A 13,607-nucleotide genomic window follows, 5' to 3' on the forward strand; every position below is an offset into this window, starting at 1 on the left:
GGCCAACGTCTGTCTTAAATGTTCCTATGCTTGATTCATCCCGTTTCCGCCTTGCTCCTCTGCATCATCCTCCGTAATTCCTCTCTCTCCTTTGATGTTTTCATCCCTCATGTGTTTGTAGATTATGGCTGTGTCCCCACATAGCTGTCACTGAACCAACCTTTCCATATTTAGTTCTTCTAATCTCCTCTTCAAGACCAATCCCTTCAGCCTCATTATTTTTGTGCCTCTTCACTGAACTTAGTTCAGTTTGTCCCTTGTGCCCTTATTTCTCATGAAGGTGTCCCTGCCCATGGCAGGGGCGTTGGAACAAGATAAACTTTAAGGTCCTTTCCAACCAAAACCATTCTGTGATGTTTGGATGGCATCTTGGAAGTGATCCCCTCTGGGTCATCGGAAGGACCACCTTGGGAGAGTGCGTGACTGATTTATGTATGTCTGTAACTCCTTATCCCTCCACTTTTCTTACACAATGACCCTGAATGAGAGTGACACTTGCTTTTGGACCTGTTTACATCCCGTGGATGTTGGGAGGCACAACCCAACGCTGTAGCTTTGGCTGCTGTGGAAGGTACAACTGACTCGCTGCCACACTCAGCTTGGTTGATGAAAACACCTGAAAGCTGATCTCAGCTTTCATCCTGTATCCCATCTCTTCTTTCTCAGCTCTGCTCTGCCAAAGTGGGAAGCTGCTTGCTGTCATTGGAGCTTTCCTACTTGGACAACACTGCCAGAGGTGAAGATGACTCTGGTGACCATGGCAGCAGCAGAGGCCAAAGGCTGGGTTGGTCATTGTGAAGGACACTTGTGGGCTTCATGTTTCCAACCATCTATGGGATCCTGATGCATCTCCAGTGCTTTACCACACGGGATCTTTCCCCTTTTCCCCACTGAACAAGCTGCTTTGCATTTTAATTCAGTAGAGGAGGAGTGCCCGTTGCAGCCTCTACGTGGGATTTCAGTGGTTGGTGATCGGTGAACAGAGACTCAACATATTCTCAGTTGACTGGTGGGAGCAATACATGGAGGTCCCAGCTTGAATGTCTGTCACTCACATCACCTGTCCCCTTTCATCGCTGCTCTTCTCTACCTCTCTCCTACTGGAGACACCTTTTTTTTCCCTTCTGACATCAGATCTGATAGTCTTGTAAGTGGTTGGAGCAGGTGACTTGGTGCCAGCACGTTTGCCTTGGATACTATTCCTGGCATTATTGAAACCACAGTAATATGCAAGACTGTGTCTCTGCGGCGTCTGCCTCCTCTTGATCTTGAAATGCTACAAGTGCTCAGATAAGCCTGGCTGAGTTCAAGCAGGGATTTTGTTCCCCTCTCTGCCGCAGAGAGAAAGCGGCTCGTTGGAGGTCGTGCTGGGTTGTATTTGCATTTCTCCATCAATGTGGCTGGGGTTGATAGGCATCCGGCTGACTGTATCACCTGGCTGTTTGGATCAGTCCCTCACCGCTGCCGTGGTGGGAGTTGGACCCCCAGCATTGCGGGGTGGGATGTCACACCCCAATATTCCCATTAACTGTGGTCATGCCTGTTTTCAGTGGTGCCAAACTGTAGCCTAAAGAGACTGTGGAAAAAAAGACTTCAGGCTAGTTTAGTGTATAAGGTAAAAAGAGCAGGTCCTTTAATCAGGCCTCAGGCCCAGGGGAATACACACGGTGCTGGCGGTGGGGCCATGAGCATTGTGCAGAAATCCTCTTCCAGGCTTTGGTTCCTGTGGCCTCCCCAGCCAGGTCAGATAAAGATGAGTCTGAGTTGGCCCTTCTGCAGGGACTTGCTAACCAGGGAAGGAATGTGCATGTGTGGAGGCAAACCTCCTCCTACTGGGGTGCTTGGCATAGCCGGGAGAGGGCAGGGAAGCACCTTTTGTAGGCAGAGTTTTCCCATTACACACCTTGGCATTAGCAACCCTGCTGCTGGGAGATGCCATGAATCTGAAGCAGGTGTCTGGGGGGTGGGAGCAGATGGTGAGGAGCACCAGGAACAAGTTGCCGAGAACTGTGGTAGGGAGTTGTCCTCTCTTGGTTTGGTTTCAGGGGGATGATGAAAGTTTTGGGTGGTAGAACCGGTACGGAGTGTCTGGGTATGTGTTTGCCATCTCCCATCCAGCCTGAGACTGGGAAATTGGGACCTCTGCTCCTTAAAAATTGTTACTTCCCATCCTAATTGCCTGGCTCTTTTGTGGTGGCTCTGGCCAGGAGGTTGCAGGCTCTCCTGTCCTCCATAGAGCAAACTCAAGGCGTGTGATGCTGAGCCCTCTCCACTGTGTGCACATGAGAGCACATGGAAGTATTGATCCTTTCTTGTGGCATTTACTGCTTCTCACTAGGGGGGCTGTTGGAAATGTCAATTTTTTTTCTCAGAGCAGCTGCCCTGTTGTCCTATGGGTTTGGATTTGCCAGCTAAGCTACCCAGTGTCTTCCTCAACTGCATTCCTGTGGTCCATAGAAATAACGGGCTTTGCTTATTTGAGCTAGAGTTTATCCAGGGAAGGGAAACTGTCTTCTAGAACAGATTTCTTTTTTCACATATTGCTGTCAGCAGCCTCATCCTCCTACTATAGCAAGAGGGAAAAGCAATAGGCAACAGCGTTTGGGATCGGTGCACCAGACCACACTCCCACCTTCATCCTTGGATCTGCCACTTGTGCCACCATTATTTCCCTGCATGTGTGGATTTGTTGGAAGCTCTTGTTGGCTGCTTTCTTGCTGGAGAAATCCAACCAGCAAACAGTCAGGGTTTGGTGCCCCCTGTGCAGTTTGGGGAGGGGATCTTCTGGAGCCTTCTCCACAACACAGTAATTGCCTTGAGTACCTCCAGTGTGTTGGGATGTTGCGGCTGGGGGACATGACCGGGAGCTCTGCTTGCAGTTGGGTTCAAGATGGAATCATAGGCATGGCGGGCACCAGAGCCAACAAAGGGATTTGTCTTCATGCTCTGCATACCAAGCTTTGGGGATCAGGTTGGAAAAGACTTTATAAAATCCCTGACAAGGTCAGCGGTGAGGAAGAGACCCGAGTGCTGTGGCTGGAGGGTTTTGAGATGCCCACCAAAGATGCTTGTCATCTGGATGTATCTGTTCCCTGGTTCTCTCTCTCCATGGAGCTGGAAGCTCATGTTCCCAGCTCCTACTCTGAATAAGCAAATCTGTGGGAGATGTGGTGACTGAGCAGGGCAGGAGTGACAAAATTAAAGGTCCCAAAGGTTGGGCTGAGCTGTGCAGTGACATGGGACATACTGGCTGCAGCCTCCAGCAACGCACCATGATGGAGCAGTTCTGGTCCATGTTTTGTCTCCTGGCACACGCTGCTGTGAGTTTGTGACCAGTAACAAGATTCCCTCTTGGCTTTTGTTGTCTCTATGTCTGCAGGAGTGAAAGGACCTTCTAGATGAGAGAAACAGACCATGCACGGTGTAGCTCCTTCACGTGGGGCTTCACTGGAGCCTAGAACCACCTCGAGTGCATTGGTAATCTCACGCTGAGCCCTGCAATGTCCTTGCTGACAGACAGGGTGCAGCTCTGGGGGTGCCCTACACTTCACATCCTCTCTGCCCTTGTAGATGCACCACAAATATCTCTGCTGGTTGTTCTCTGGGGTTTTGGCGTCATTCTTGGCTCTTGTTGCTCCAAAATGCACTTTTCTTGCCTGACTTTGATTACTGGGGACAATTCAAAATTCTCATAATGAGTGGTCTGGGTGGTTCAGGGGACAACATCAAAATTTGTGGGATATATTTATCTTTCTCTGGATAGCTAGTTGGTGCTGTGGTGCCCCTTTAATGACTGATGCTAACAAACCCTCACTGGCACAACTCTAAGATGACAGGAGCTGCTTTGTGTGCATCTTCCTATGCCAGCACCACACTGTGCTTCCCTTCATGTGGGACTCCATCCCACCTTCCAGTGGGGGGTATAACAAGGGGTAGGTTTTAATTACCCCCCAGAGCCCGGCATTGCATGGTGCCAGCGGTATCACCCTGGACTCTCCCTGGATTTGCTTTTCCCCCATCGAGCAGTGCCTGTTCTGGCTGCTGCCGCTCGGGCTTGGCTCAGTTCCACTTCTGTCCTTGGTGGTGGTGAAAGCACGTTCCTCGTGATGGGAAAGCCTCTGCCAGAAACACAAAGGGCTTTCATTAGGGGAGGCAGTGGCGGGTGGCCACGGACGGCCAGCGCCGGCATCGGGAGGCTTCACCCCACATAACTCCTGCACAGGGGTGGCTGGAGACACATCAGCTCCCTTCAGCAGCGAGTGTGTAGTCAGCATTTAACCTTAGAGCCTACCCAGCTTGGAAAGAGAAATAAATTTTCCTTCTGCAAAGGGGATTTAGGGCCTAGAAATCTTAAGGGGGTTGGCCAGAAGGTGCAGGGCTGGCTTTGGGAGCCAGCGGTCTCTGCTAGTGCAGCCCTACCAGCTGGAAGCAATGTGAAAGCCACTGCTCTGGGGGCCTGAGTGCTGCCCACCACCCCCTTGCCAGCATTTCCCTAGGTGGAATGAGCTGGGTGCCCACCAAGGGGGAGAGTGGTTGGCAGAACTGCTCCAGGGTACCCAGGGCTCCCCCAGCCATCCTGCATCTCCTGACCTTTCTTAGGAAAGCAAGGAGGATGAAATACTGTGCCACCAGGAGATAAGACACATGAAGAGGGGGGAGGTAAATCCAGGAGCTGATCCATCTGTCTTGTCCTCCAGCCTGGCTTTTGGCTTTTGTCGGATATGTTCCAGTGAGGAACCTCTGTTCTGCCCTCACCCCTGAAGAGCCATCCTAGGCCTTTTTGTTTTGCTCTGGAGCCTTGGGCAAGGGAGCAGGAGAGCCGTCTTGTCTCCCCCCAGCTGCTGAAAGAGGCTATTTGTTCCAGAGCAGGGTGAGATATGAAATCCCATCAAGCCGCCTCACTTATTAGAGCGATCTCAGCGAGCTGCTTATTATGCACCGTGGCATAATGCAGATTACGAATGTGACCGGGCGATAATTAGCAGAGCTGGAACTGTAATTAAACGCTCCTGTGTTGCACTGTGGTTTCTGTTGCAGAGTGGAAGGAAGCTGAACGGTTTCAGAACCCGCAGGGCTTTGACGTGCACATGCGGCCGCCACTCCTGGGGCAATGGGGGAAATGGGGGCAAGCAGTCCCCATCACCCCCCGGGCTGTTCATGCTGCCCACCTGAGTCAGGCAATCCCACCTGGTTCCTCCCTGGCTCTCCCATTGCAGGAGACTGGCTTGTGGTTTGCAAAACGTGGCGTTAAGGAACCCCTTCAAAAAAGCCTCACGCTTCCTTGGAGCATCTTGTCCTGGATCCACTGAGATGCACAAGATGAGGTTGCTGTGGTTTTTTTTTTTGGGAGGGGGGGCCTCTTGGCAGCTCCGCTGGCAGCCTCCTGGGGTTGTTTTATGCCAAAACCACCTTCCTCTAATCCCTTGGGATGCAAGTTGAGCAGCCTTGGAGGTGAGGTTGGGCTCCTGGGGGAGAGTTGGTCCTGCTGGTGGTCCAGCCACTGCTGCTTCAGACCTATGGGCCATCTTGAATGCCCAGTGGGGTGTATGGGATGTAATCTGATGAACTGTCTAGAGAGAGGATGGATGCAGGAGGACAAGGAGAGGGCTGCAGACAGAAGGTGCTTTGTGTTCTCCTGCTGGAAGAGCAAATCCATGTGTGCTGGCAGAGCCAGAATGTCTCACAGTTCTCCATGAGGGTCACATTTGCGTCCCCTGCCCATGACCACCCCTGTAGGAGCAGACAGAAGCCGCTGGCAGATGTGATGTTCTTCTCCCTTCTCCTCTGCCTAGAGATTTGTGTCACTGGGGATGTGAGGAGGCTCTGTGGGGTCAGGAGTTGGTGGGGAGGTGGGATGCTCCAGCCACTTGCTGTGTTGTTTGGGGCAGGTGAGGTTGGACGTGGAAGCTTCTGCTGGAGTCAGGTTAAAGGATGGAAGTGTGGGAGCAAGAGAGGGGAGCAGGTGAACTTGGCAGCTGGTCAGGACCAGGGTGGGAGTCAGCGGCAGGGTCATGGGCTGGTGTCATACCCACACTTGGTGACCACAAACTTGGGCTCTCCAGGTCTGTAGTATCTCCTCTCAGCAGAGGTTTAGGGGTACTCTCTGGGTGTAGTACTGGGTGCCCTAGAAGGATCTTCCCCTTCTTGAAACCATAACCCAGCTGAGTGCTCACTGATGATGTGATGAATTTCCTCAGTCTGCTTCTCTTCTGAGGTTGCCCAGCATCTGATCAAGATCCCCAGCGGTGAAGAAAGGAGGTCTGAGCCGATGAGGAGCAGCTTGCCCAACAGTGGCTGCAGATCCTCATGAGCCAGGGCGAGGGGCTGGCTGGCTGTGCCTGGCTTGGCTGGTGAACCTTGAAGGAGAGGAAGGTCCCCACCCTGCCCTTCCCTTGGCTAGTGCAGAATCAGCCTGTCAACCATCCTGCTCCTGACATTGCCGTAATCTGCTCGTGTGGCAGAGTGGCCAAAGATCTTGGCTTGTCAGCAGCAGGGTGGCTTGGCTGGGCTTTCACTTGGCTTGTTGGCTTTCCAAGCCCAACTCTGGCCATGGAATGTGGTTTCCATGTGCAAGGAGAGCACAATGGTTGCATCAGGCTCTAAAGCAGACACTTGCACAGGGAAGAGGGATCTGATCGAAGTGACTGCGTCTTCAGATGGTCACAGGGTAGATTTGGTGCTGGAGAGAGACCACTACTCATTTGTCCTGTCCTGCCAATTGAGCAGAAGCTCTTCTAATGAGCCATTGGGTCCAAAGTCATTGAATTAACATCTGAGCCATAGCCAAGAGGCATCCTCAGCAGGGATGATTACAGAAGTCGTCGAGGAAGTAACTTGGCAGAAGCTCTTTCAAACAGAAGCACAGATATCTCCTGCAGAAGGACTTCTGGGTGTGATCTCTGTGACTCCAAAGCACCGGCTCCCCAGGGTTACGTGGGTATGGGCACACCAGGGTGGGACAACCTTGTGAGATCTTTGTTCTCTGACAGGGTGTGGAATGTCAACCGGAGGTGGCAGTCCTGGGCTTGTGGTTCTCTAGGAATGTAGATGCCTGTTGATACTTCTGTTCTCCCTGTTCTCCCTTCCATATTCCAAACAGTATTCTTGACGGTGACTGCGTGTTTCTCCTTCCCCACAGATGGAGTCTCCGGTCTCTACGCCCGCGGTGTTGCCCTTGCACCTCCTCGTGCCTGTGGTCAACAACGACATCTCGTCGCCATGCGAGCAGATCATGGTACGCACCCGCTCGGTGGGAGTGAACACCTGCGACGTGGCCCTGGCCACCGAGCCCGAGTGTTTGGGCCCCTGCGAGCCTGGGACCAGCGTGAACCTGGAGGGCATTGTCTGGCAGGAAACGGAGGATGGTAAGTGTCACAGAGCTCCTCGCTCTCCAGCAGTGTCATGGTGGAGTTATGGCAGTCCCTTTATTCCCATGTCCCTGCTGTACCATTTGTTGGCATGTCCTGGGTTTTCCTGCCACCAGCTGGGTGGTCAGGACAGAGAAGCCGTGTGGGAGCGACCTGTAATCCGTCTGGCAAAAGGAGTAATGGGCCAACACTTGCGTCAGCCCCTGCTCGTTGTGTTCTCTCCTTGCTCAGACAGCGGGCGAAAATCTGAACTGCCATTTCTCTGCTTCTCGGCAAGAGCTGACTTGTTCCGGAGGTGCTGGGGAAAGGCCGTGCCAACCGGCATGGGAATTCAACAGAGTTGACTTCATTTTTGCTTGGCAACCCACAGGTCTGTCACAAAAACGCTCAAACCCTGGGAGGCAGCAGAAATCTCCTGCTGGATTAAAAAACACCAGCAGAGCTCTCAAAATCGACTCAGTGGGAGATCAGCCTTTTGGCTCTCTTGCCAAGCCAATCCAATCTTTTTTTTCCACTGGAGCTCGTCTCATCTGTGCACAGCTTGGTTTGCTTTCCCAGGTTCTTTGATGGGTTTTCGTTGCTGTTGAGGCTCTGCCAAGGAACGCAGGGATGAATAGGTGGTTCAGTGGCCCACAGTGAGCACTGGAACTCGGCCTTCCCTCCAGCCTTGGTGGGATGCTGGAGGTTTCTGCCTTGGGAGATGTGGGGTGAGCTCCTTGTACTTGTGTCTGGAAGCAGAAAGAGTCTGGAAGCACGAGGGTGAGAGAACAGCAGTGGTGGAGGCTGGTTGACAGTCATCTCAGCCAGGTATCCACGCGCTCCTCTTGGACATCTGCTCCCGCTCTCCCATCGCTATTCCATGCAGAGAACAAAGCTGTTGGCTTTTATCCCTGGCTACTGCTCACTGTGACTGCCTTTATCTTCAACAGAAGCTGAACTGAAACCTGTGTTTGTGTGAGCTGCTTTAAGTGGGGTTCCCTTCTTGCCCTGTGCTTTGGGAGGACAGGGATGGGCCCAGTTTGCCTTCTCTCTCTCCCTGCTGGGAAGCTGGTTTTGAAACCATGGTTGGTGCAGAACCGAGTGCTGCAGTGGCCCCTGATGTGAGCACTGAAGTTGTTCCCCGTGGAAAAAGCATATTGAGAAATAGCACTTGAGCTATTGGGATGAGAGGAATGCATGGACCATGCTGGGGAAGACTGGGATGTCTAGATTGGGATGGGGACCTCTGCACTCCTCTGTCCTCTCTGCTTTACTATCTGTTCCATATGAAAAAATTCATCCAGATTGAGGCAGTTGGGAGATATCTGTTTTTTATGGTGCTCCAAGGGAGAAGGACATCACACATTGCAAGATCTGGAAGAAGGAAACAAAAAGCAGGAATGTTCAGGAACCCTGCTCTGTGCATCCCAGGAACCAGAGGATCTGGTGGGGGAAGGTGCTCTGAGGAAACCTGCGGAAGGTCTCTGCTGAGCTCCCAGCGCCGGCAGTGCTGGTTCCAGGTCTACCAGAGCCCCATCGCTTTACAGGATGCAGCACCTTCAGAGGGAACCTGAGGCACAGGCAGGCTGGGGGTCGGGACACACAGCATTGCAGAGGAGCAATGGGCACCCCTCACTCCTGGGGCTCCCCTACCTCTCCCTGCCCCCGTCAGTCTATTCTTGTGCTGTGACTTTCCTCAACCCAAAATCCCCAGAGCTGCAGAGTTCCCTGAAAATCCCAGGACTGCTAGAGACCCCCTTGGGCAGCAGCAAAGCTGATGAGAGCTTGGACCTTGTATGGGTTTTTTTGGGTGGAAATCAGGAGAAGCTTATGGTGGCCATGCCAGGAGGGATAAACTGAATATCCCTGAGGCAGAGAGCACAAAATCATTCCCCCTTGCCAATTTCTGGTTGAGAGGCAGTGCCATGAGAGCAGTTTCTATTTTCCCCTCCCTTTTCCCCTACTCCTCACCCCACCGTGGAGCTCTGTACCCGTCTGCCTGTCTGTCCGCATTACCCCTCACTTCTGCAACCGCCGTTTCGGAGCGTGCCTTGGAGGCGTCCTGCCATTTCCCACAGCCCTGATATTTTTAGTCTGTGGTAATTCAGTGAACTTGCACAGAGATCCTTCTCTGCTGGCTGCTGATGGTTGCCACCATCGGGAGCAAGGATTTCACATCCAGCCCTGCAGAAGACGAACCCTGACATTTCCTTGGGTCACTTCTGGCTGGCTGCATGTGTTGACTCTGGTTATAGCGGCATCTCCTGTCCTTGAGTGAAAAGGCAGGGTGGAACCATCCCTGTTTTTTGCCTGGCATCTCCCTCCTGCCTTCCCGTTTTCCCTGACGGGAGTCAAGGGTGATACTGGACCTGGCTGTCTGAAGCTGGGACTTTTGAAGTATTTGGGATGTCATGAACATCTCCCCTTGCCCAGAGGATACAAGGGAGAAAGCTACACCAAGGGCATGTCTGCACAGCCAAATGAGGTGCTTCCAGCACCTGGAGACTGCCCTCCAGATCTCCAGAGGGATCTCAACAGCTCACTCAGAGGAATCCATCTCCCTTGGGATGTCAAACATGCTGCCTCATCATCACCCACAGCCTTGGGTAGTGCCCAAGGATGTTTGAAATGGAGGATGTGCCAAGATTGCACTGCAATGGGTGGGCTTTGGGACTTCCAAAGGGATACATCCTCCTCTGCACACACACTACAGCCTTCTTACCTGTGTCTGCTTGGGCCCAGAATCAGGAGGTGAGTTTTTAAGGCTGATGCAGGAAGGGTGTGGAGCAAGAATGTGGCTTTCTCATTTGCTTTGATGATGTTTCATAGAATCATAAAATCACAGGGTGGTTTGAGTTGTAAGGGACCGTGGGCAGGGCACCTTCCACTAGAACAGGTTGCGCCAAACCCCATCCAACCTGGCCTTGAACATTTCTAGGGATGGGGCAGCCACAGCTTCTCTGGGCAACCTGTGCCAGGGCCTCCCCACCCTCACAGGGAAGCCATTGACCATAACTCTTCGAGTGTGACCATCCATCCAGTTCCTTATGTGCTGTGTGGTCCATCCATCAAATTCATGTCTGTCCAGTTTAGAGACAAGGATGCCATGTGGGACAGTGTTTGATGCTTTGCACAAGTCCAGGTAGATGACATCAGTCACTACTCTCTCATCTGCCAGCACTGGAACTCTGTTGTAGAAGGCCATCAAATTTTTCAGGCATGGCAGAAAATTTCCACAAGGAAAATTTTGCCCATGATGGTCATTGGTGAGTGATCGCTCCTCAGTGGGGGAGATGACCCTTGTGCTGGCCATCCCCTGCCCCATGGTGTCCCCTGCTTTCCTAACATGCTGGCCATGAAGACCTTGGGCCGTTGTGTTCCAAAGCCTGGACACTATGGCCAGGATCTTTGCACATGGGCAGAGCCTGTGGAAAAGCTGGAGCATCCTGAAAGTGATGCAGCTGGAGGGGAAATAAAGAAGAGGCATCACAAAGGTGATGCACTTGGATGAGGAATTCATGGAAGAAGGGGCATGTCAAAGTCAGGGCATCCTGGAAGTGATGCAGCTAGAGGAGGAATTCATGAGGATGTTCTTGGTTGGACTTTGGGGATTCATCTTTGAAAACAGGGGAAATGTGCCCTGATACAATGGCTCCTGGTACCCACAGCTGCATTATCCTCCATCCTGCATAATCCCAGGATTTTTTCATACCTTGCCAACTTGGATGGCAACCTTACACCATCACCTACCCTTAATTTTTCCAGCCAGAATATGACTCTGCGGTGATTTGAACACTTGGTGACCAGAATGCTGAGTGGTTTGCACCCAGACTTGGGTGGTGTTGATTCCTTAAGAGCTTCAAAGGTGTCATCTTCCCATGAAACCAGGTGGGATTGGAGTTAGCCAAGTGGGATTCCTCCTCTTCAAGAGCGTCTCCATTCTCGGAGGTGCAGGGGCGTTACCTCCTTACTGCCCATTCTTGCCATGCCTGTGCCTGCCCATCATCCTGCCACAGGACGGGGACATGGCAGGTGAAAAAAGCTGCTTAGGATCTATCCCAGGGTTTAAATTGTCCTGGGTTATTGTTGGAGGATTAGGAGGAGATTTGATATGATTGGTTGCAGTGGGTTAAATATAGCCTGATGTGTGTTGGAGGGCTGGCGTTCCAACAGGGAAGGGAGGGTCGGTGCTGGCTCGCTTCGCCCTTTCCTCTTTCATCTCTCTCTTTTGATTGTGATGGCAGGGAGGGAAAAAAAGCTGGCACCTCCTTTCTGATATCGCAGTCTGACCCTGGGATGCACAGGGACTCTAGCGGTTTGTCATGCAATTAACTTCCCGTGGCACACGTGGCCTTTGCCCACTCAAAGAGGGATTGAACCGGCAGGGAGGGCAGAGGGACTGAGAGGGGCGGGGTCCACGTTAGGGCTGCTTGCTCCTCTGTGGCTTCCAGGTCCTTGGGCAGCTTCTGGGAGCATCCCACAGCAGCCCCACAGAGGTGTCCTGGAAATGTTGGGGCTGGCTTGGGGCACAGGATACAGCCAGCAGATTCTTTGGGTTTTAAGGAAGGGGGGACAGGCTCCTACCTGCCAAAAAATGCTGCATTAGGAGGAACAGAGATAGAAGAGCACATTCCATGTGCCCTTCTTGGGATACCTGGGGCTAGCATCCCCCTCTTCCTATCCATCTCTCCATGCGTGGGGCCATTGTTTCTACCTCAGGTCATCATCATCATGTCTTGCCCATGCCGTTGTTAAGGCAGGTCCCCAGCACCTTCCTCCAAAGGCAGGACCCGGCCATTCCTGCTCACTGGGATGAGCCAGTTGTGGGTTTTGGCCATGTGCTGGCACCGTGTCTTCCCATGATCTGCTCCCAATGTTTTCCTGGAGGAGAAAGAGAAAGAGAAGGCCCACATTTAATTTCTCTTTCTGAGGGAAACCCACATGTCGGGCCTCAGCTCCATGTATTATCCATGCCGGAGTCTGCAGCTGGCTGCTGGCACAGCACAACAGGGATTGTGGGCTGAGATTTATAAACATGCTTCAGGCACAGCTGCTTCGGGCTCCCTCAGCTCCATCCATCTCCCGGGGCCGTATATCTCACTGCGCTCATCAACCCTTGCAAATGCATTTCCTATCTTCCAAGTTTTACCTTGCTTGGATAAACATGCTAAGCACAATGGACTCCTCTCTACTAGTGTGGAAATCGGAGCGATCTGTGGTGGGGAGGAGGTACCCCAATGCTGAGGGATGCTGTGGAAGATCCCTCTGCCTCCCAGAAGTGGTGCTGAGAGTTCATGGCCTTGGCATGGGTGAGCACCAGGCTGCTCCTCTTCTGAATTAGTGGGAAAAAGCTGAAACTCCGAGTTTTCTGAATGCCTTTGCTCTTAAATGGCCTCATAGATGCTTCTCCAGGTGGAGATATAGGGCAAAGGGGTGTCACTGGAGCAAAGCAACATGGGGTTGCTTCAGCAGGATTGGATTTTCCTGCCAGGGGGATGCCTGAGCGGGAATGCTGGGTTCAGTTTGCCATCTAGTGGTAGTAATGACATTTTCCAGAGAGCTGTGAGATTGTTGGCCACACTCAAGGGGTGTCACATCCCCACTGGGGTGTCTGCAGCTCCACATTCGGGCCCACAGGCTTGCTGGGGGCTTTCTGAATTTCCCCTGGGGACTTCCCAGCCCTCACTCCCCCGAGATCACCTTCCCTACCCTACTTGAGTGCACATGGAGCCAACGTGGATCTTCAGACCCCTCCCCCCGCCACATATCCCATGGTCTTTTGGGGATGGCTGGGTTTAGCATCCCCACAAAAATAGGGAAGAGGAGGAGAGGTTGTATGGATACCGGGCAGAGCTGTGCTGAGAGAGGGAATGAGCTGGGAGGTTTCTAACTCCCATTTTGGTCCTCCTCCAGCCCTGGGCCTCGTGTCTCACCTCTCCCAAAAGCCCAATACCTCTTGTCTGCCTTCCTCCAGCCCTAGAGCTGAGCTCTTCCTCTTGCCTGTCCCAAGGGGCAGTTCCCTGTCACTGCGAGGTCAACCCTGGCCCCATCTGACTCTTTCCCCTTGCCTTGCAGGAATGCTGGTGGTCAACGTCACCTGGAGGAACAAGACGTATGTGGGGACGCTGCTGGACTGCACACAGCATGACTGGGCTCCTCCCCGGTAAGTGGGCAGTGGGCTTCCAGGCACTGAGGGCAAACCCAGTCCCATATGGCCCCCATACATTCTGCTCTGTGCCCCTGGGGCTGCCATAGGGGTAT

The 13,607-nt window shown here is 52.7% G+C and overlaps 1 protein-coding gene across 4 annotated transcripts in view; it reads left to right on the plus strand.

Moving 5' to 3' along the window:
* Nucleotides 1-13,607, plus strand: part of ZNF609 (zinc finger protein 609) — an 85,381-nt gene that overhangs the window by 40,943 nt on the left and 30,831 nt on the right. For all 4 annotated transcript variants that reach the window (XM_027889695.1, XM_027889685.1, XM_027889675.1 and 1 more), the window contains exons 3-4: nucleotides 7,139-7,364; nucleotides 13,422-13,509. In XM_027889695.1, the coding sequence (XP_027745496.1) occupies nucleotides 7,139-7,364; nucleotides 13,422-13,509 (314 nt within the window). The remainder of the gene's footprint in view (nucleotides 1-7,138; nucleotides 7,365-13,421; nucleotides 13,510-13,607) is intronic.

Source organism: Empidonax traillii, unplaced genomic scaffold, assembly GCF_003031625.1.
Source record: "Empidonax traillii isolate 1590-97213 ecotype Southwest subspecies unplaced genomic scaffold, ASM303162v1 scaffold12:size2584012, whole genome shotgun sequence".
Lineage (NCBI taxonomy): Eukaryota > Metazoa > Chordata > Aves > Passeriformes > Tyrannidae > Empidonax > Empidonax traillii.